A 23,897-nucleotide genomic window follows, 5' to 3' on the forward strand; every position below is an offset into this window, starting at 1 on the left:
AGTAAAGCAATAAAAAGGGTGAGATGGGGCTGTTAGAGGTGGAGCAGCAATAAATGACAGCTGCAGTGAAAGGAACCAGAACATTTTGCTTTAACCGATGAAAGCAGAGAGACCCAGAATAGAGCCTATAATATGTTTAAGTTATTAAATATGCCCTATTCTATGCCATTCTTGACTGTCCTTCATATGGGAAATTTCCAAAGGTTGAAAGAACTTTATTTTGATTCCCGTTGCATTAGCGTACAGGAAGGGGAAGCAGAAAAAGTCCACTGGCAAAAATGAGGTGTCTATATATTTTTGAATCCTGTACTTGATACTGCCCCCCTGCTGACAAACATGAAAATCATTTCTCTGAGTACATTATAATGTAGTGGAATTTGAGCAAAGCAATTGATCCCAAAAATGGGTTTTAAAATGTGCTCCTTAAAATCTTGAGTTTTCCTTGAAAGACCCCTAATGTTTTTACAGACCTGAGTAGTTAACTGTTCCCAGCGTGCCATGGCGAAATGTTAAATAAGAAGTCATTTATTTTACATACTTAATGCCATAGAGTTTGTGACAAAGACATAAAGAAAAGCCAGATATCCCATCCTCCTCTATTAATTTCAATATTAAACAACAGCCACAATGCTTTTGTTTTTCTGACAATGCTTTTGTTTTTCTGACAGGAGCTAACTGTGGTTGTATGGAGGGAAAGATGTGGTCTGTAAGCTTTGAAATCATGCCATTCTTGACTATCCTTTTGCCGCAGAGACCTTTTACAGTTGCTTTCTAATAGCTAGTGCTGGGCGACTCAGGTCACTGTAATATGTGATACACAATCTGCGCCCCCTTGCCAATAGCATAGTTTGAGTTGTTCAATTTTTATATTGTCCTTCTTGGACCTTTATTTTGCTCCCTTCTCATTACTTTCTCTCTCATTCCCTGCACCCATGCTGTTCTCCATTTCCTATTGTAAAAGCAGAGAACAGAAGTAAACAGTGATCAAAACCTGATGCTCCTGTACATTGCACACCACCTGAAATCAAAACCCGGGAGACAAACATCACATACTCTGCCTAAGCCTGACCTCCTCTCTTCCAATTGTTCCCTAGGTAGATCAGTGACTTCTGAATACAGTTCCACACTGCCGGTCTTTTTCTCCAAATAGATGGCTCCTTAAAAGACAGCGACAAAAGGATCAATTATTCTGAAACTCGGTTACAAAGAACTGAATAAAATGTGATGTTATGGTTCCACCCTGTTCATGGGGAAGCTGGTTTTTTTATTTCAAGGCCAGCTGCTGATCCTGACAACTTAATTATCAGTCAGAGAAAACTCAGCAAGTAAGAAATATTCCAAGCATGGGTGAATAAGAGAGAATGAGAGAGCAGATCCAAGACCCATCCCTCTAGTTTGATGTATATGCACAAGGAAGGACGGGAATTTTGGAGACACAGATGATGCTGGCTGGAAGAATGGATAGTCTGTTTTCTCTAGTCATTTTGCATTTTCATTGAACAAAGGAAGAGAAAAACCCTGATCAAATGATAAATATTTTGCAAACAAACTATCCGCTGTTAGTAAAGCCTTTCACTGAAGGCTCGTAAAAATGTGAACACTCTTCACTCCTTTCCTTCCACTCAGATGAAAAAAGACACCTGGTAAGAAAAGAAATGCAGCTCATGTTGTCTCTTGCTCACTCTGCTTTGCACTGTGAGCCCTTGTGTCCTGTTCTTATTCAAAAAGTCCCTCAGAACCAAAAGCATGTTCTCCTGGCAAGGGGTATATTTCCATTGTAGTAAATTCACCTACAGAAAAACGAGTGGGAACGACACAGTTGTATTCATATGAACTGAACTGAAAATCAGTCATCAAGTGTTTAAAGCCTAGACCAACATAAATCTTGAAAAAGAAGTAGGGTTTTCACTGCCAGGACACCATCACCCAGATACTTGCATTAAAGTTTTCCTCTCAAAATCTCCAAAGTAGGCAGCATTGCTGACTTAGCACAAGATAACAGGAAAAACAAAATTAGCAAGATAAAAATGTGTTTTCAAATACAAATGAGCAAGCTCCTGTCTGGTCAAGTCTTTTCAGAGTAACTCCACACAGTTTCATGGCTAAGGGTGTTGAAGCTCTTGAGTTACTCTCAACTGTACACCTTTGTACATTGTATATAATTGCAATGTATACCTAGCAGAAGTATTCATGGCCGTTGAGTGTTTTCATTCCTAACTGCTGAAACAGAGAGCTGTAGCCCTCCGCTTTTCACTCATAAGTCTTTTCCACTGTCACATGTAACAGGTAGGCCTTAGGATGTGCTAGCATGCACAAGCCATGCTGCTCTTATCCATCTGCCACTTCTGCTAGCCACCTGCCACTTCTGCTAGCCCTGAGAAATAAAAATAAGATAGCGCTGGAAGGCAGCAATTTGAGTGCACAAAAGAGTGGCTCCAGCCATCAAAGTGAAAATGCCCGCATAGCCCTCCTGGTACGGAAACCTGTAGCAATGTAGAAGAATACATGGCAACAAAGAACAGGGGGTCACACTAACTAATAACAGCCAACAGCAATCAGAAAACCAAATGGCGGGTGGGGTAGTGGATAGAATATCAAAGGAAGATAAGATTCATGTAGATCAATATTCTCAAATGGAGGTAGCTTAAATTAGTTACCTATACTAATACCTGGGCATCTAAGGAAAGCCACAAGGCCCACAGGAGAGACCATCACTAAAAATAGGGTGTTGTTGATTGAGTTGCCTAACTAGATATAGGTGTCCCATTTCCAGTACCCCAGCCTGAAAATTTGGAGCACAATGTCTTCTTTGACCACTAGATGCCACTGAACAGCTTTAATTACAGGCCTGCGCGATGAAGTTGCAAAAGTCACAATGTTTTATGGGAACTATTCAGTATTTCTTTTGACGCAGCTGCAGCAACATAAGCAGCATTTCAAGTGAAGATTCCTCATGTCAAGGAGCAATAATTCCCAGCACGATTTAGATGCTACAAAACCAGAGCATACCTGCTTCATCGGTAGTGATGGTGAGCTCATTGCTGGCCTCACTCTTGCCGATGCGATTCTTAGCATACATGCGAATGTTGTAAGTTGAGGAAGGGTGGAGGTCAATGATAGTGGCTTGGTTTAGCTGAGGGGAAACATCTTTGGTTCTCTGAACAGAATCCCAAGAGTCTATTTAGTAAGAGATTAAAATAAAACAGACAAACAAAAGATGATGTTAACCTTGCTGACACAAGCACGCAGTTAAACCGTTTCACAGAGAGGCATACTGCCATTGCTGAATTAACCCAGGTATCGCGGCTGCTGCTACAAGGAAATCGAGTGATCACCTTCCCTGACACCACTCCTGACTGCTCCAAGTGTGGCGCTGTGAATAATGGGATCTCGGCCCCAGGGCCATCAGCAAATACAAGGAAATAGCTACTCCTTTGCCTGTTTTTGAGGGGGTGGTGAGAGCAGCAAAGATTCCCCAGTTTTGTGTGTGTGTATATGTGTGTACATATTAGGTTTTTTACCATTGCTACGTTGGAACAACTGTGAAAAAGATGGGAGCTGCTGCCCCACAGAAATCCTCACTCAGAGAGAAGGCTGGTTGTGCTCCAAAAAGGGGGGAAGGGAGTTAATACACAGGAATGGAAGGCTCTTAGGTCAGGCAGAAAGTTTCATCCCAAACTCCAGGAGCTCAGACCATAGGCGAACAGTGAGCACGAGCTTGGAGTAGTTTGCTGGCTTAGGCATGGGGCTCAGCACCCTCCAGGACTGATGCTATTTCTCTGACTCGTGTTAGGCTACAGGAGCGGTTTAATACAAGGGAATGTAGAAACCTCTTAGCCGTTTCCACGTATCTGTAAAAGGAGGAGCACATTGTTATTATTCATGCTTATTATTCATTTGCCTATGTTTTTAATAAATTCTCCAGACATATAATAGGAAAAAGGATGGAAATTGGCTAAACACAGTAACCCCTCCTTGTCATCCAAGCATTCAATTTCTGCAAACAAAATAATAGAATCTATCCGTTTAAAGCATCTTGATGCCTTTTATGAGTTGCCATCCTTCATTTCTTTCTTACTGCAGGCAATGTTCCTCCTTTAACCTCTGCAGCATCCTATGGGGGATGTCACTGGAGTCTCTACAGGAGTGTTTTACAGTGGGTCACTGTAGGCAGGATCGCAGAAAGCTCAGCAGATGAGAAAGACTAGTTTAAAAATAGAAAGCTCACTCAGATACAAAATATTTGCACATACTGTGCAAATTCTTTTATATGAGCTTGCTAAAAGATGCACAAGTTGTCACAATGACATCTGCAGCTTGGCTTATTACAGAGCCTGTTTGCCTGTCTGCATGGCTTAGTTTGCCCAGAAAACATTTAGGAATCAGACATCCAAGTGCTAACCAATTCATTTGAATATATTTCTCCTTGGTAACTGGGTTTGTCACAGCTTCCTCTGTAGGACACTTTCAGAAGCTCTAAAGGAGTTACCTGCAGGCAGCGCTGTCACAATTTGCTTTCAGTTTGCTTTCTTAAACTCTACAGAATTTTAACCAGCAGTTACACTCCATTGTGTTAATCTTATACAAGCACAGAAGGGGACCTTTCTGTTCCATTGTACCACGCCAACAGGAAAGAAATTTGAAGAAAGACCCAGTTGGTATGGAGAATGTGTTAAATTTGACCCGATGAGGATAATAATTTCTTTTAATATAGTCTGTACATTATCAAATTGCTTAAGTTTTTACTTGCTTGCTTGAAATACTGACCTCTGAGTGGTAGGACTCTGTAGTACCTACTAACTGCTGAAATAAAATAGACAAATTTGAAAAATTCTTGTAACTCTTAGTAGATTAAGTAATGACATATCATGGAGAAAGAGAGAGATGAAAACTCACAGTCTTCTGTACTTCTAAATGTAGGTTTCCAGTGTTTATTTATGACTAATGTATGGACGTAAGGAATATATTTTGATACATATATCCCCTTTTTGAAGGATAAAATAAACCAAGAGCAATCCCTCCAAACCGAGTCAGTTCAGAGAGAAATTAATCAATTGCTTACCAAAACTGTTTTCAGTTTTAAAAAATTTGTGTTAATAAGAAAAAATAAGAAAAAAAGTTAATTTTGTTTTCTTCTGGCAAACCCTAAAAATATTTGCTTGCACGCATGTCGTAAATGAGTGAGGTATTAACTATTGGCTTTTCTGGTTTCTGTTTTTGTTCCAGTGTGTTCTAAAACCTACTTACCTAGAAGGACTAAAAAAGCACAGAAAACAAGCAGCAATGTGCTAGCAAAAAAAAAAAAAAACCCCAAACCAAACCAAAACAAAAAAACCCCCACAACCAAAAACCCCAAAAAGCCAAACAGTTAAAAAAGAGAGAGAGGAATTTTTAACATATTCTTTACTCCACTCATAAAATGTTACACCTAGGCACTTGTCAGGGTTATATAAAATGCACGCTGACACAACGATCTATGAAAAATTTATGATTTTATGAAAACCAGCAGCTTTCCACCCGTTCCGAAAAGAAAGGCTGCGGCTTTGGGATTACCCTCCGGAAGACAATTAGGGCCCCCGTCCCCTTCAAGGCTGATTTCGGGGAAGCGAGCGACTGCCCGCTCCCCGCCCGGGCCGGCGCCGCCATCCGGTGGCCGCTGCCGGTACTGCACCCAGCCGCCGCGCCGCGCCGGACGGCCCGCTCCTCCCTTGGCAGGTTTGGGGGGAACCCTCCAGCTCTGTGAGGCACCTGCATCCACAGGTGAGCACAAGAAAGCGCAAACCACAGTCCTTTTCCTTCATCAGGACCCAAGAGGAACTTATTTTCGGTTCGCCCCTCAGCCTTCCCTAATGAAAAATAAAAAGGATGAGGAGAGAGGCACAAAGAGGGACCCACGTACCTGTTCCCATCTTCAAACCTTTTTGTACACCTCCGATGGAAAAGTCTGATGGCTACACATCAGTGGTTTCAATGAAGGGCCAGGTCTGAGTGTCACAGGTACATTCCTGTACAGACAGGCATCATGTCTGCTGAGCTCCCACTATTCATATTGCTCCCGCGTGGCAACCGGACCCTGCAGGTGCCACCTACCCATGTGACGGGCAACTCCATGCTCCTTCTAGAGGGTAACTAAGGTGGCTTTTTTGTCTGATGGCACAGCAGGGATAGGTAGGATACACGAGGGCAACACTATATAGCGAAGTCCATGCACGATATGTGGTCACCAGCATATTCTCTGAAACTGAAAAGTTTTGCAGTTTTCCTTCTTGAGATGCCTAGATGACGCATCCTGCTGCAAACCCATTTCTGAGTCCTCAGGGAAAGCAACATAGATGTAAAAGTCTCACTAAACACAACTGTGCAGTTTACATCTTTACTCTGGCCTTGTCGAGACGTTCCCTGAGCTTTTTGTCTTAACTAAGTTTTCTTCTGTCCCTTTAATATCTGGAAATGGTGAAAAGTTTTCTTAATTCCCTCTTCTCTTTTCTAACTTCTCCCAACTACCTTGTGCAAGTTCTTCAGTGACCATCTTTGGCATTTCATCTTCTTGATGATTTAATTAATGACAAAAATTGTGTGCAAGAATTCAAAAACCTGATTGTAGTTTCTCTGAACATTCAGCTTCAGATTCTAAAAAATGATGTTTCTGTTGTTTGCAGTGAGATGAAGATAATGTGCTCTTTTTAGAACATGACTTCTAGTATTTGTTTTCATAAACAAAGAAATATTTTCTCCAACACCAATTCTGACATCCACTACTTTCTTTCTTTCTTTCTTTCTTTCTTTCTTTCTTTCTTTCTTTCTTTCTTTCTTTCTTTCTTTCTTTCTTTCTTTCTTTCTTTCTTTCTTTCTTTCTTTCTTTCTTTCTTTCTTTCTTTCTTTCTTTCTTTCTTTCTTTCTTTCTTTCTTCTCTTTCTTTCTTTCTTTCTTTCTTTCTTTCTTTCTTTCTCTTTCTTTCTTTCTTTTTCTTTCTTTCCTTCCTTCCTTCCTCCCTTTTCTTTTCTTCCTTCCTTTTCTCCCTTTTCTTTCTTTCTTTCTTTCTTTCTTTCTTTCTTTCTTTCTTTCTTTCTTTCTTTCTTTCTTTCTTTCTTTTCTTTCTTTCTTTCTTTCTTTCTTTCTTTCTTTCTTTCTTTCTTTCTTTCTTTCTCTTTCTTTCTTTCTTTCTTTCTTTCTTTCTTTTTCTTTTCTTCCTTCCTTCCGTCCTTTCTCCCTTTCTTTCTTTCTTTTTCTTTCTTTCTTTCTTTCTCTCTTTCTTTCTCTCTTTCTTTCTCTCTTTCTCTCTTTCTCTCTTTCTCTCTTTCTCTCTTTCTCTCTTTCTCTCTTTCTCTCTTTTTCTTTTCTTCCTTCCTTCCTTCCTTTCTCCCTTTTCTTTTCTTCCTTCTTTTCTCCCTTTCCTTCCTTCCTTCCTTCCTTCCTTCCTTCCTTCCTTCCTTCCTTCTTTCCTTTTCTTTTCTTCCTTCCTTCCTTTCTCCCTTTCCTTTCTCTTTCTTTCTTTCTTTCTTTCCTTCCTTCCTTCCTTCCTTCCTTCCTTCCTTCCTTCCTTCCTTCCTTCCTATTTTTCCTTTCAATTTTTTAAACTGCTGTCATCACTATGTTGCATCCTGATGTTTTCATTCAATCTGTTGGCACTTCATTTGCTGTCTTGTATTGATTTATCATGCCATATTACAGAGACATAATTTTGCATTGCAAGTTCACAGTGATTACCACTTAATCTTTGCCAGCATTCTGCATTATCACTTGAAAACATTGAACTAAATCTAACAAAGATGTTTTAGAGCTCTGAAATCCCTTTCCACCACTGCTTCAATAAAAGGAAAGCAGCTCAATCTTTCTAGATGGGTTTATGCTGAGTTGCATGATTCAGAAATACAAGGGATATTTTAGGGTAAGAAAGGAGCCTATCAGGCAAGAATGACTTTCAAAACCTGATCTGGAGCAGGTGGGTGGTTGTAAAGAATGGAAAAGAATCAAAAAGAAAACAAAGCCCAGAAACTTTTAGGTATACACATCCCTTGAAGGCATCCTTGCCTAGTCTGTATCTCCAAAGTTGTGCTTTCTGGCCACAGCATCAGTGGGGAATTATTACCTATAATCTTTCAGGTACCATGCTCACCCATACATTATCAATTTCATTTACATAGCCAATGCAAAAACAGTGACTGATGATTTAACACTCTTGAAAATATTTTAGTGAGTAATAAAAGCATCACACTATCTTTGCCTAACTAAGCAATACAGAAGAGAAATCCACAATGTAGACAAATGGAAAATAGTAAAGATGGGTAGATTTTTTTCTGTAAATTTGGCAAATTTTAGAATTGTATGAACAGGTACATTTTTACATCTCAGAACTAAAGGGAGAAGATTATAAATGTACTATAATTGTTCTGATAAACAGAATGTTTCACTGATAACTACACATAGAGCATTCCTATTAATGGACTACATCCCCTTACAAATAGTGCAACAAACTCCAACATAAAGCAGTACAATATAATTTCTCAGTATCTTTTAAATCATATGTAAAATATGAAAATATTGTTCCATTGCAATTTCCTGTCTAGTCCCTTCTCAAAGCCTGACTCAGGGACAGTGGTTATCAATGTGCCTAATTTTTACGTATGATCTCACATCACATAGTTCCAAAGGACCTTGAATGTCTTTAGATTTCAATAGATGGTGAACATTTTTGGGGCTAAATACTTACCAGAACAAGAATATTTTCCTGACTTAGAGGGCTGGATTTTTTTTTAACCTTTTACCTCATTCAGCTCATTAGATGTTAAATGACATGACTATATGGTGACCTAGCAGAGAGGTATCTGCTCGCATTGGCCTGCCAATATGTGCCACTGGTGTTATCCTTCAGAGTATTTCCAGTATGTTACTGAAAACTCTGCGTCATGGTTCAGCAAACCAATAAACAGCTGTCTTCATCTAGATATTCGCGTAACTACCCTTTTTCACTGCTACCTTTCCAGGGAAGATGCCATGTACTCCTGTATCTGTGGAAAGTAACTTCTAAAAATCAGCACAACAGGAAAAAATAACTTGTAAAGGCATGTATTTTTATATAGGGAAAAATAGAAAATGAAAGGGAAAAAAAATGGAGAAAAGATAAAAACATGGACCAAGAATCAGCTAGCAAAACCATCATACCAGCTGTCACCTAGAATGTCTTGTTTTACAACAAAATTTGTTCCCCTTACATATAGTTTTCTCTGGTAAAAGGGAAAAGCAGTAATTGCTAAACTTAACGTCCTTACCTCATTAAAAAAAAAAAAAAAGACAACGAAGATAAATCTTACTTTGGAAGATTAAATAAACCATGGTAAAAATTTCCATCAGAGAGTCTCAATTTATGAATTATCTTTTACGATACAAATTCAGTGATGAATGACTAGCAGTGGAGATTACTTCAGAGGAAGATTATTTCTTACCCGACTTGTTCTTGCACTCGATATCGTAGCCAGTGATCGGGCTATTTCCATCAAATCCCATGGTCCATCTGAGGGCAATACTGCGTGCTCTCACCTCTCGGATTTCTATTTCAGGAGGGTCAGGGGGCTCTAAGTAAACACACACACACGGAGTTTTAGTCAGAAGAAAGCTCGTACTCATGGCAAGATAACATTAATGAGCATGGTATGGGCATAGCTTACTGGCGGTAAGCTCTCATGGCATTTTCTCCGGTCACTCATTCGTACCCTGAGCCAGTTAATCACCTGCTGTAGAATACTCAACAGAGGGAGGAAAAGCCACTTTTCAACTCTGAGTCACTGATGTAATCTTGAATACTGACTTCTGTTTAACCTTCTTACATGCAACATAGAGTTGCATTTCCTTAAAAGCACTCCAGATTGGACTACTCATGCTAGAAAAGATTTTTGCCTTGAACACCACGTTTCACTGATGCTTCTATTGTTTTTACACAAAAGATGATGGTAAAAATATGAATACTAAACTTAAAAGTGCTAAATTTGGTGGGGGGAGGAAGTAAAATTTCTATACTCTTTCTATACTCTTTTTCCATACTCTTGGAGTATGTTTAACAGTCTTCATTTAATAAAAGAATAATTTGATAACCATTTAAAATTACACCAAAGCTTCTTTCTGCCTCTAGAGTTAAGGATGTAAACAAACAGCATTTATACTCATCCTAATTCCCCTTTAAATTGTCTAGGCCGTTTAAATGAGCCATGGCGTAACTGAGAACCTGTCCCCAAACTCCACCCCAAATTTTTCGACAGGGCTGCCTTAGGCATTCACTGACATCTGCAGTTACTTGAAATCAAGAGCAGGGAGAAAGAAAATTGCAAGTCCTAGAAATTTGTTGTGTGCATACGAGCACGGGAACAAGCATGGCACAGAAATAAGCTGTGGCCAGTGGCTGCGTCCTGCCCGTGCTCAGCATCTCAGATACTGTCACCTCAGCCGCTCCAGGACTTGATGCTCTCTGCCTGAGCGAAACCCGGCGGGAGGGGAAGCCCAGCCCCAGGCCACAGAGCTTCCTAGAGTTTGCATTGTGCGAACCGATTGCAATTTATTTTGACCGATTAAACTTGAAATATTTTGTTTAAAGATCCACAGTAGGTTTAACAATTCTCTAGAGATAAAGTCAGGTTGCTTTTGCTTTATTTCAGACTTGGGTTTTAAGCACATTTGTTCTTTAAAAGCAAATGCAACCTTCTCCCCCCAAAAAAGTAACTCCCTCATATCTACTGTCCCTACTGAAGATGACAGTTTTAAGTATCTTTAGTAGATTGTCAGTTAATATATTTAAGAAAAATTCTCCTTATTAATTTATACAGATCTAGAAAGACTCGACCTTATCTTTTATTTCGATTTAATCTGTTATGCTGGAAAATGAAAGACTGAGCGTCTTAAAGCGGCTCCTCATTTCTTTGACAATGAGGAATACATTTAATTAGGAATCAGAGCCTCCCTCCCCCAACAGATTTCTGAGGATGGCATACACTTACTGTACTACAATAGCTGTGTTTTTTTCCTTATGTTGTCCTCTTCCTACCTTGCACAGTGAGCTGAATTATTCCACGATCCTCCCCATAAGAATTGATGGCATGGCAGGAAAAGAAGCCAGAATCTTCACGCACAGTTGGCAAAATCTATAGGTGGTTTGAAAAGAAGTGATTGATTGAACAGCACGCACAGAAAATAAACCAACAGCTTTTCTGTATGGTGCAAGAAAAATTGTACAAACATTTTTACATGACAGTAATAAATAGATATTGCATGTTATATATATACATACACATGCATGGTAAAGCATCCAAAATACTGAGGCTTATCAAAACTAGCAACACCTGGGTTGAGGAAGCAGTCTATCAGCTCTACATGTGTAGTCTGGGGTTGGAGCACCACCTATTCCTGTAGCTTCTCATTAGGAGTCTTGTTTCCAGTTATTCACAAGTTTGCCAAGTATTTAACAGTTGGCTGAAATTTTCCATACAAAATGGTGCCTCCTGCTGTCTCCAAATTTTTCCGGTTATTTCTGAAAATAATTCAAGTGACTGAAGTCTGTGTGGAGGAAATAAAGGTTCAACAACTGGGGGTGAACCCTGTAGTATTCAGCATGGTGCCTCATAATAAAGTTTTGGGTGGTTTTTCTTTTCAACTTGTTATTTAATATCACAGAAAGTTATACATAGTCTTTACATACATGATTATAATGATATTTTTCTACAGGACCACTGCTTCATCCGACGTACAATAGGGAGAGGATTTTTTTAAATGAGTAGATATTCCAAACGCCATTTTCTTCTCATTGTTCAGTGTGTTGCTCCACACTTTATTTACTGCACACAGTTCAAACTGTGCCCTGAAGACAGACTTATTCATTTTCTTACAGCCTTTTCTGTGACATTCACCTGTGCAACACCCATTTCAGAAACATGAGTGAATTTATTTTCATAAATCCTGACATCACAAAGAGTATTACCACCATTTTGTATGGGGAATTAAGGAACCAGACATATGATAATGTTTGTGGCTGCTTGACAAGTTGCCACATATTAGCTGAGCCATGGTAACTCCACGTGCTCTTTATTCCTTAGCAAAGCCACAGTAATATGAGCACAACTCTCATTCACCACTGGTTAAGATAAATGGATTAATTTCTCACTCGCTACAAGGATATTGGTGCGTTATCATCTGAGATGCGGTAACTTGTCAAGCTGTGTTAAGTTGCACATGTGGCTGAGCTTTAAGATAGAAAACCAAAAAATTTCAGAGCCCAATTTGATACATCTAGGGCCTTCTTTTTCCCCCTCAGAGTCCTTAGCAATAAATAGCATTTCATGTGTTCATAACAGCTTCCATTGAGTTAAGCTGCAGCTATGAGGGCTTAGTACTTCTGCAAATCAGACCCCAAGGGCTCAAGGCAAGTACCTAGAAAACAAAGAACACACAATTATTGGCCACCTGTGAAAAGTTAGGTTTCAATGATCAGCCTTGCATCACACAGTGTCTTTCATTACTCAACCCTAATTCAACTCCAGAGAAAATCCAAGTCATGCCTGACTGAGGCAGGGGTCCTGCAGAAAAAATAAAAGCTGAGTATACAACTAAAGATCACATCATCATGCACACATGCAAAACCACTGAGTTAAAAGCTTCAGAGACAACCTTAAATGTGTAATTTTCTATTTTTCTGGCCATTTCATCTCTCAGAAGTCAAAGGTTTGTATGTAACATACATATGGATGTAAACACCACTACCGTACACAACTGCTTCAGAAGAGAATTCTCCAAGCAGGTCTCCAGCCTTCCAAAAATAAATATCTTTGTGTATCCAGGCATTATCTTATTAAAGTCAATAAGACAAATGAGGGCAGAGAGGTCTAGAGGTCTATCCTACATTTAAATATTATTCATAGCACAAATATACTAGTAATAAGTCACACATAGAACTTATTATTCCTCATAGAAATCAATGACAGCACTCCCTCACAGAGAGCAAAACCAGATTTTTATTGGATGTCATCCAATACAATTTTGGACTAGTAAAGAAAGAGATATACCTTAAGAGTTACACTAGAATATAGACAATCACCAGAGAGCTGGTGATTTACCATTGAGCCTGGTAAAAATAGTTTTAAGAATGTGACTGAAAAATGGAAAATCAAGATTTTTGACTGAGAATCAATATGATTTTTTTTAAAAAAAATATTTTAGATTTCATAAAGGTACATGTAAAAATATAAGAAAATGGGCTGATAACTTGCTCATGATGGTGAATTTTAAATTTGAGTGGAAAAAGCTGTATCCTGGCATACTGAGGACAACGTTATCGCTCCACCCATTGTAGGTGACATCAGAACAGCAGGAGTTCCCTGTGCTTCCATGGTATCTTGGGGAAACCTAAGCCCCCGGACCAGCAATGACACTCACGTAACCCCTCAATCTAACCCAGGTGAGCCACTTAGGAGTTAACGGAGTCCCACATGCTGATTTCTCAGGCAGGTCGAGATGCATGGTTCCCAAACCACCAGACAGCTGCCTGTCACAGAAGCAGAAGTGAAGATGCAGACTATGACCGTTTGCTAGGTGGTTTGGTGACTTCTGCTACTGTGTACAGTAAGTGCCAAATACTACTGGCAGCAGTAGACATACTACTTACATATCTACATGTACCTTTTCCTTCCATCTCACTTTGAAACTGATGACTAACCTGACTTTGTAAAATGGTCTCACAAGTCCCACAAAGTGAAAGGGAGGGAGAAAAAGTACTTTAAAAAAGACGGCATTTTTATCTCAAAACAGCTTAATGATTTTTGTGAAGGTAAGCCTGACACACATCAGAGCTAGAGGCCGGATATTCACTCAGTGCTCATCAGCAGTGTACTCAAAACTGAGGTGTGCTGCCCCAGGAAGGGCAGGCTAAGGCATGAGCCATGTTGCTCCTGAGACAGAAAGGAGTGGGGGGGGGGAGCTGCTGCCCCTAGAGCATGGGAAGATGGAAACTAATTTTTCTGGGGGGTGGGATGCAGAGGCTTCCTCTACCTCCTCTTGCTGTCAGGTCTCCAGGGCTGTGCCACAGGTGGAGCGAGCGGTGGGGCTCTGACCTCGTAGGGCAGAGGTAGCTGTGCATCCCTACCAACACCAAATCAAGCAACACTCTCACACAGGTAAATGAGTTGTGGGTCACTTTGTTTTCTTACCTGCAGAGTAGAGATCACTTCATCTCCAACTTCCTTGGTGGAAACAAGGTAACGGGACATTTCAGGGTTAATGATTCGGTCTTCTTTTTCCCAGCGGACTATGATGGGTTTCTCCCCATGTGCCGTGCAGCTCATTTCCTTTTTCTGACCTTGCGTTGCCAAGGTGGTATTTGGATAGGAAGTTATCATAGCTGGAACTAAAACCAGACAAAACAAAAAAAGATTGCTCTTCAGTGAGCTGACTACTTTGATGATATAGGCTTGGCCCTTCAGTCTGGGTCTCATTCAGCTTGTCCATATTTGACCGGATGGCCAAAAATGTGAGAAATTATTTTACTTTCATTTCTGTGTCAGAGAATTTTCTTAAGATTGAAGATGGGCCTCAAAGTGAACTTAGCAGAGAGGAGCTTAGACTGGACAGTGGGGCTGTAGAGACAAAGTACAAATCCAAAGGAAGCCTAGCTCCATTTGTTTTGCTGCTCACAGGACAACTAGTAACATAACTAAAATATTCACAGTACATAAAGTTACTGTAAGTAATAAGCATTCAGATATGAGGCCAATAAAGAACTGATAAAAATTTCTTATTCCTTCTGATAACCTATTGTTTTATTTGCTGACAGACATAGGCTCTACTATTTTGTATGACAGTAATGACCTATCAAAATGAGGACTCAATTAAACCAGGAGCTGTAGAAAGTTAAAAGAAAGGCTCTGCACCAAAGAGCTTACAGTCCATGCATGTGATGAGTGCATAGTTAAACTCTACTGAACTGAAAGTATAATTAAACTGAAAATGAACCTGGCTAGATTTGAGCTTTTGTTGTATTCAGAAGATATTTGCAGAACAGTTTGGACATAATTGTCACTGTCAGTAATCATTCAGGACTTTAAAAAAAATTTAATGTTGAAAAAAGTACTCTCTTGCTAGCAAGAATAGGCTTAAACCCCAAGTGTGTTCACATTTTGGAATAAAAATTTTCTGGAAATAGGAAGAAAAAATTCTCAGAGTGTTTTACTGCAAACCCTTCAAAACATGGCATTTTTGAAACAGGATGGTCCCTTTGGTGTCCTCAGTACCCCTTCCGTATGATTTGTCCACCAATGAATAGCATCTGGGCATTTGTGAGCAGGAAGAATCAAAACCCATGAGCCTGTCTTTCAGTTCTGGCCCTTTCCCTGCTTGGGAGAAGCTGGAAAGCCCTGGATAGCACACAGAACTGATGTCTTTTGAATTAATCTGTCCACTCCTTTCAAAGCCTATGAGGTGGCAGTGAAGAGTTCCTTCTCTAAGCTCTCACACTCCAGGGCTGCCTCCTGCAATAGCCCCATTCTCCTTGTTTTTATGCATGGATGCTTGCCTCTTCTTATCAGAGCAACTCACTCAATCCATCTGAACTTCGCTGGGTCCCTATTTTAAGAAGATGACATTGGCACAGGACCTGATTTGAGGCCTGGTCTTTGATTACATCTATTGTTACTGGACAGCAAAAAAACCCCTTATTTAAATGAATTACTATAATTGCTGTTCTGAAATGTTAATGCTTGGTGGCATGACCTTTTCACATGCCAGAGCTGTTGATGCTTGGATATGACAATATGTCAGGATGCAGCCCCTTCTCTTCGAAGGCTTCCTGAACCAAAACAAACTGATTTAAAAATTAATGGGGCTGTGGAGCTGTGGGTTAGAGTTATGAATGTGATCTAATTACAGGAAGAGCTCTTAGAAAGGTCTTGTGTGAGACATGAGGATCTTTAGGCACTGATATGCATTAGTGATGAAGTAAGTTTTTTTTAACTCTTTGGTTATTAGGTACCGATTAGTTTTGTCAAAGAGGAGCATTCAAAGAAAAGAAATTATGAATAATCAGAATAAAAAAATAGGACAAGTCTGATTCCATTTTCCAGAGAATGAAAATAGCTTCAGTTCTATCTGGCATCTGTCCAAGTGCTCGTACCTGCGAGGAGGTTACTATCAGAAAGTCACTTTTTGTGGCCATCTGCTTGTTCTTTTCCAAACAGAAGCTAGTGGACTAGACCTACGCAGCTGCAGGCCTGTGGGCCCTGTAAGTGCAGATATGTGCACTTAAACATATCTGCCCTCATCTGCCACACCTGAAATAAACCAATATATCCTTTTATGCATTTTATTCATCAGTAAGAGACCAAATTCAAATGAGTGTCAGGCTATTAAGGAGTCCATCATTAGCTTGTGCCATCACCTTTCTTCCTTCCATACCCTCCCAAGCCTCCCACATGTCCCTTCCTTCTTCATTTGCCGCACCTCTCTGCATCTCCCTCTTTTTTCCTCAATGCAACACACCAGCCCCCTTCACCTCTCCCTCTCCTCTTCCTGCTGCAGCCTCCTCAGGTTCTCACATGCTCCCTAACCCCTACAGCAACGTTTTCCTCCTCCAACCTCATTTCCCATCCCTAATTAAATCGTGCCAACCTCCCAAGTCACCCAAGTGATTTTCTCTGCAGCTGCAGTCCTCCTCCCCATCAGCATCTCCTACTTGGAGTTTCTCTGCTGATGGAGGGAGCACGCACTTAGCCCACCCGGGAGCCAAGGGGGGGTGTGTGTGCCTCCCCATGAGGTATCCGAGCTCCAGGGGTGCCTGTGCCCCCAGGCGGGAGGGCTCAGCCTTCGGAGCAGGTGAGCCTTGCACTGGCAGGTCTACCCTCCTCCTGCTTCACGGGTAGGAGCACACAGCGTGCACCCAGAGATTCGGATTTAAATCCCACCAACCTCGAGGAGCTTGTCTCAGAGACTCCTTCCTCACTTTCAGGTCTCCTAAACAGTTGTCTACCAAGAGTCCCCTGATGGGTGACAGTGCCGAACCAATCACCGCCATTATCTTTCTTGCTTCTAAAAAAACAGAGGCTAGCTTATGAAGATCAATTCTTTTTTTCCAACAAACTTTCTTAATGAGAGCAGCATAAAAACATGTAAAGAAAGATGACTTTATTCCTCAGACAGAGCTTTATCCCTGCTTATCCCTCCCTTCCTCTCACATAATCTTCCATTCCTTATTGCCATAGCAATGCCTCACAGCTAAATATTTCCCCTTCCTCCAAAGCTGATTTTTTACTCTTTACAATTTATCTCCAATGATCCTAAACCATAAGCTCTTCTTTTTTATCTTCCTCTATGTCAAAAGATTTCTGGTAACAAAGCCACATTCCCAAGGATATTCTCGGCAATGTATTTCTTCATCCTCCAACTATCTTTAATCAAATTACTGATGTAAATAACTGAGATAAATATGCTGGCTCTTTACTGACAAAATAATCTAGAAAACTGTAAATAAGAAAACTAAATCTGTACTATATATGCATGAAATATGCTCTCAGGATGTCTTAAAAAAAAAGTGAAGGCATTTAGAAAGATATCAAGATGATTCAGATCCTATATTAAGTGTGTGTATCCTTTATATCTCTTCAAATATACATTATACACACACACATATAATGATATGTATTTATAAAAGATAATTTTGGAAGGGAAGGGCATGTTGCTGTGTATATTCAAGGAATGCATAGCGTCATGTTCCAGGATTTTGGAGTAGGCTTCCCTATGGGACAAATTAATCTAATTCTGTCTCCTCTGCGGTTCTCCACATCTTTCTCTGAAGTGTGCCATGTGGTGTTGGGCATTGTTAAAGGTTTATTGGTCAAAATTGGACAAAATAGAAGCTACAGTTTATAGATTATGGCAATTCCATTTTCAAGGTATGCATATTGGTGCCAGCAGCATTAATCTAGGAGATTCCTCTGTTTAAAGTTGGGCTTCTGTTTGGAAAGCTGATTTGTTTATTCCTTTTCCCAGGTCAACCCATTGTTTTCCCCTGTCTTTGTGGCAACCCAGTAAGGAGTAATCTCATCACTTTATAGTGTTAACAACTTCATCATTAAAAATCGAAGTGCATAGCAGAGATGTGCACACTAGTGCCGTAATGAGGGAAGATGAATGCCATCTGTTTTTCTTGTACAGCTTCTAGAACAGAGGACTATGGCCCTTTGATGCAGTTTAAACAACCTTGGGTTAAAATAACATCGTGAATGAGGATAGGAGTTGTGATAAGAGAAAACAGCAGCATTTAAGTTGAAATTATTAGATACTGAAAAAATGAATTAAAATTCCAATTTAGCATTTAAACCCAATTCAGCATGTCCTTTTATGCTGGTCAGCCACAGTGAGAATACTCTTTTGTTCATGACAAATGAGATTTTTCTACCTCAAAACCAAATTCCCTCTTCCTCACTCCACTTTTGCTCAGGCAAAGAAAGCCCATGCAAATACATTACTTACTTACATTTAAGGGAGACTAGCTCTCACACTTTAATTAGTTGATATCTATTTGTTAATTTGTTTTCAAATTTAGTAGACTTCCAGGAATCAGTGAGCATGTTGCTAAAATTCTCCTCTTAACTTCAGGTTTCCCTTTCTGAAGAATGACATTTTTGCTTACTTCAGTAGCGTCTCTCCAGAATTCAAATGTAGTCCTGAATCTAGCAGAGAATTTTAAATCAATAGGACTGCTCGAATACTTCAATTTAAGCACACAATTTCTTGGTAAAACTGTGACGTCTCCAGCACATGAAAATAATGTTCTTAGTCCTCCTCCTCAAGAAATGCCCAAGACTAGAAAACAAACTGCATGTCTCAAAGGGTGAAAGAAATATGTTAACACAAAAATAAGCATCCCATTTTTATGAGCACAAGTTATTTTCACAAAAATAACAGATATATAATTAATGACAACTATTTTCTACCAATATTCACTAATTTTGAAAATGCACTTCATGTTTGTGACCTACTCATGCTCATTTGTTGTGAACCTCCTCAGAGACATGCTCTTTTAGGATAAATACTTTAAAAATCCAATTTAAAATATCAAAATATTTCACGAAAGTGAATTTTGAATGCAATATTTTACTATATTGCTTGGAATTAGCAAAGAATTAGTTGTGTAAGCAATGAAACTCTCAAATAGAAACAATACTGAGTGAAATATGTAACTAATCAATATGGAACGAATTTCAAATTAAAAAAGCAAATGTTTTGAAATTAATTGTTGATGAAGTTCCAGACTAGGAAAAATAATTTCAAACACATAAACCTGAGAAATTTGAGGAGATAAGTAAAAATTTGATGAATTAATGTGACATACTGAATTATTTACTCAGCTTTAGTTTCATGAGTCTACAGTGTATACAAAATAAATTCAGAAAATGTATTGAGATATATATTGCTGAAAGTATTTGTAAAACAAAGCAAACCAAATAAGATTACCTTCTACCCCCAACCTGTCCTAAAAGGAGGGCTAGTAGCTTTTTGTATGCTTCCATTAATAACTGTTAGATGAATGGATTCTTGGATAATAGGCAAGAACTTCATAAGCAGTTCTATCAGAAAAATAATTTTTCTGACAGAACAGTATGAAAAACAGTACTGCCATGGAAAAAGAGACCGTGCACAGCAGAAACTGCATCTTTATATTTCTATTTAGTGAAGAGTGACATCCATGAGAATTATGATATATAAATAATAGAGAGAAATTAAACACAGACATGACCAGTCCATGTCCCAGCTACCTAAGTTTGCATTACAAATCCCATATGAAAACAAGAGACTCAGTTCTATGTAAAACCTGCATTATTAGGATATTAGGACATCCATAGAAGGTAATCTTTGAAAAAAACTCTAAAAAGAAATAAATCACTGAGTGGGAATGAATAAGGATTCTGTACACCTTAAAACACCATTTCAGCTAGCTATTCCAGTGACATAAATGAAGTTACTTTAAGTATTATTCAAACATGTGTTTCCATGATAGAACAGGCCTTGTTTGATGCTAAGCTTTAATAAGAATGACAATGATGTCTTGAGTACTTGGCAGCTTCACCAGCCCCTCATGATCTGATTGAATATGTCAGGGTAAAGGCTGTGAACATTTAGGGTTCATATCTTATTCACTCAGAAGCGGTTTCAGGTCACATTATAGGAAAAGAAGTTGATTTATTTTGCATGACAACTATGAATTTTAACCAAAAGACACATTAATAAAATAAAAAAGGTCTTTTCTCTCAAATCACATAGGCAATTCTTTCCTCTTCCTGAGGTCTTTTCTTGCATTAGTTTTATGTTTGCACAGTGCAAACTGCTGTCTTCAAATAATACACATGAGACCAGCTGCTGCTTATATTTCTCAGTCTTTCCTTTGACTTTGACATGGTTCTGAAATGAATGTGACTTTCTTTCACTTTGCCATGCAGCTTCAATTCCCATTTTGTCTAACTGCACTTCCTAATAACCAAAAGAAAGAAAATGGGAAATGATAAGCTGACAGTTTTGTTCCCTGCAGTCAGTAATAGTAAAAGCCTGTGGAAATTTGTGACAAACTACGGTAACCCATGAGGCACTGGAAAATCAGTTTCATCAAAGCTTGGCTAATTGTCAGAACAAAAAAATGTTATCAAAGATCTATAAAAAATTACATTAGCATGTATATAATTGTGATTTATGAAGACTTAGACAAAGACCATCTTCTTTCACAAGAAATTAATGGAGAATGTTAGTGTTACCATCATCGCCATTGTTGAAAAGTATGGACGCCTAAAAATTAGCATTAGAAACATGTATCTATTAAGTATAAATTTCTCAGGCCACTTTCTATTCCAAATCAATTATGATCTTTCATCACCCTGTATAAAAGTCAGACTGGAAAGAGCAGGAATGTTAAATAGTTAAAACTAGCAATATATAATTTTAGATAACTTCTCCAATGCTTTGATTTTAAATTGAATTCAATCTGCCATCAAGATGGCATCAAGTTTTAATGTTAAATGAGAGGGTTACTGCTATCATAATTGTAAAGTACAGCGCTCTAATTTTTTGTGACTTACTGAATGCAAATCAGTAAAAACCAGAGACTAGAATCAAATGGGAGAGTGCTCATTTTCTTACAAGTTGTTATGCTTTAAACTTTCCATTTGTGCCCCTTCATTAAAAATATCTCAACAGTTTACAGGTTTAAAAGAAAAAAAAAGGGGGGGGGGGGCAGAAAGTCACTGGAAAACACAAGCTTTAATCAGGATATATTTTATGACCCAGCAATTCCCATGGGTCTTTTAGATTTTGGAGGCTGTGAAGTGACATGTGTAAATGTCCCTCCCAGGGGAAGAAAAGCAAGCACTAATTGAGGTATTGACAGGTTTAAATGAAGCAGAAACACACTAAGAAACTCTGGCTACAACAAAAATGAGTATTGGTGAGCGGTGCATGCTGGGACATTAATGGTTTTCATTCACTGCTCATTCATGCAAGTAAGTATACTTTTAAGCATGGTGACTTGGGTCTGTAACAGCTCAGTTCTGAGCTAAAAAGCCATGAAATACTATCTGCTGATGTATAAGAGAGCTCTGGTAGAACTAGTCTCGTCCAGCCTTTCGGAGTGAATTATATTTTTATTGTCTAGATAGACGCAAATAGACCAATAGCATCTGATACTCTGATGATGGGAACAGAAGTCAAATGTACTAAAATCAGCAAGATACAACTCTCTACATATTTATGTAGGCATTCTCTATAGAAGTACATTAACACATACAATATAAATATATATATTCTGCTTATTACTACTAACAGAAAGGCTTTATTGCATTGTATATATACACAAAAGCATTCACCTGTGCATGGAGGCAGAGTATGTTCACAGAACCAGTCAGTGGCGTTCATCTCAACCTAACTTCAGGTGGCTAAAAATTAGTCATCCAAGCCTTCAGCTAGTCAAATGAGGACTTCTTCTGTAGCAGTCCTTGGGGAGAAACAAGACCTTCCAGAGGGCCATTCATCTGGCCTTAAAGATGATGAATGTCTTCTTATTGATGATAAAAGGAGCTCAGGGTGAGCTGCTTAGACTTTTACAACCAACCTTTAGAAGTCTAACTTAAAGTCAGGTGAATCCAGCGCTAAGGGTCTAATCTTAAATTCTACATTCTCTTAACTGAGGAGATTCAGGATGTCAATAAATGTTACTGTCTCAGGAAAGATAGGAAAGGAGATCCAGGTGTGGAGAATGAGATCTGAAGACATTTATTTTAATGGATGTTAATCTGGATTCTCCAGTCAAAATTCTAACATTTGCCCCTTGTCACAGAGACCATCTGGGGATGGTTTGGGAATGGTCTGACCATCTATGGAATATTAGCTCTGCTTGTTGCTGAAAAACAACAAACTTGATTCCTAATCTATTCTGTCTTTTATTTTCCACTATGAGGTCTATTTTCTACTTTGGCTGCTTAGCATGCAAGCAGCTTCTGCAGGGAAAACAGGTGTCTCTAAAAGTTGGTCAGTAAAAGGAGAACATTTCTAGAAGAGCAGGGAACCATCTTAAAGGCTGCACAGTCTAGGAAAAACTGGTAGGTAACTTGTGTACTTAATTTTTTAAATATGTCTTATGGAAAGAGGGAAATACGAGTACAGAAAAGCAGAGAGGGCTTTAATAAAAACAATATTTATAAAGTCAAGTTATTCAGTATAATAATTCTGTGAGTTACATTTACCCATAAATAAGCAGTGGTTCTTACAGCAGAAAATCAGAAAGGAAAATTCTCACTGACTTTGATTAAATCTAAAATTAGGATCCCCTTTGGGGATTTTTTTGTGCCTTTTACATTCATTGCTGTCGTGTCATTCCAGCGTTTTATCAAATCTAAAGGCAAGGCCTTTCCACTGAGTATTTTGGGACTATTACACTGAACAATTAAGAAAGCTTCCAGACAAAAGCAATGGCTGACAATATGGCTCCAGTACCCAAATGCCTAAGGCCAGAGGAAGCAGACCCTAATTTGAAGCAGGGTTATGGTTATTTTGGCTTACTCAAAGCAGCCAATATGCTCATCCAGCTGTGATCCAAAAAACAGCTGAAAAGGAAATTTTAAAGCCAAGTTTTACACTACTGTTCCTGATGTCGACAGTGTCCTACCATATAACAGGGGTGAAGGGGGGTGTGTGTGTTTGTGCTTGCATGCATGCATATGCACATGTGTGTGAGTGAATAAGAGAAGAAAAAAAAAATGTTTCCATGGAGTCAAATAAGGAGAATTATTTCATTACCTAGAAAAGAAGACAAAGGAACCATCATCGCCTTCTTTCCTTGACCTTCAGCTGTCCTGTGGATTTCTCTTTTCAATACACTCTTAAAAAAATATTTCTATTTCTCTGGAGACCGTTTTTACCCCTCAGCCAAGGGAAGGCATCGTAAATACTAGTGTTTCAGGCAGGAGTAAATTATAGCCATCCATCTCATGAACAAAGCACATGGCACAGGGCTGCAGATCTCTTTCCTCCACGGTACCTCCCCACAGCATGAATGTTATTAGGAGTTCAAAGGACTTGGTTTATTTTTTTTTCCTTTAAATTGTGATTTAAATGAATAGGAACTCCCATTCCCTCTTCCACATACAGAACGAACATCCAAAAGCAGAGGCCAATATGGCAGAGATGATAATGTAACCACCAGTGAAGTAAGAAGGAAGTCATGCTTCTAAGCATGGTTTGCCATATTGTATATGATGGATGTTGAATATGATAGATGAAGCAGTTAGTTACAGGGGATATATGAAAATACTTGTTTGGTTTTTTTTATAAACAAATTGTCAAGTGTTTCTTTCTCAATCACATCCTTAAAACACACCGCGCGCACACAC

General features: G+C 39.0%; 1 protein-coding gene across 2 annotated transcripts in view; it reads right to left on the minus strand.

Annotated features, from left to right (window-relative positions):
• DSCAM (DS cell adhesion molecule) overlaps window positions 1–23,897 on the minus strand; it is a 476,818-nt gene that overhangs the window by 105,481 nt on the left and 347,440 nt on the right. For both annotated transcript variants that reach the window (XM_054820229.1, XM_054820238.1), the window contains exons 12-15: window positions 14,184–14,380; window positions 11,033–11,129; window positions 9,444–9,572; window positions 3,010–3,177 (exon numbers count right to left, since the gene is read on the minus strand). In XM_054820229.1, the coding sequence (XP_054676204.1) occupies window positions 3,010–3,177; window positions 9,444–9,572; window positions 11,033–11,129; window positions 14,184–14,380 (591 nt within the window). The remainder of the gene's footprint in view (window positions 1–3,009; window positions 3,178–9,443; window positions 9,573–11,032; window positions 11,130–14,183; window positions 14,381–23,897) is intronic.

The sequence above is a fragment of the Grus americana genome, chromosome 1 (assembly GCF_028858705.1).
Source record: "Grus americana isolate bGruAme1 chromosome 1, bGruAme1.mat, whole genome shotgun sequence".
Classification (NCBI taxonomy): Eukaryota; Metazoa; Chordata; class Aves; order Gruiformes; family Gruidae; genus Grus; species Grus americana.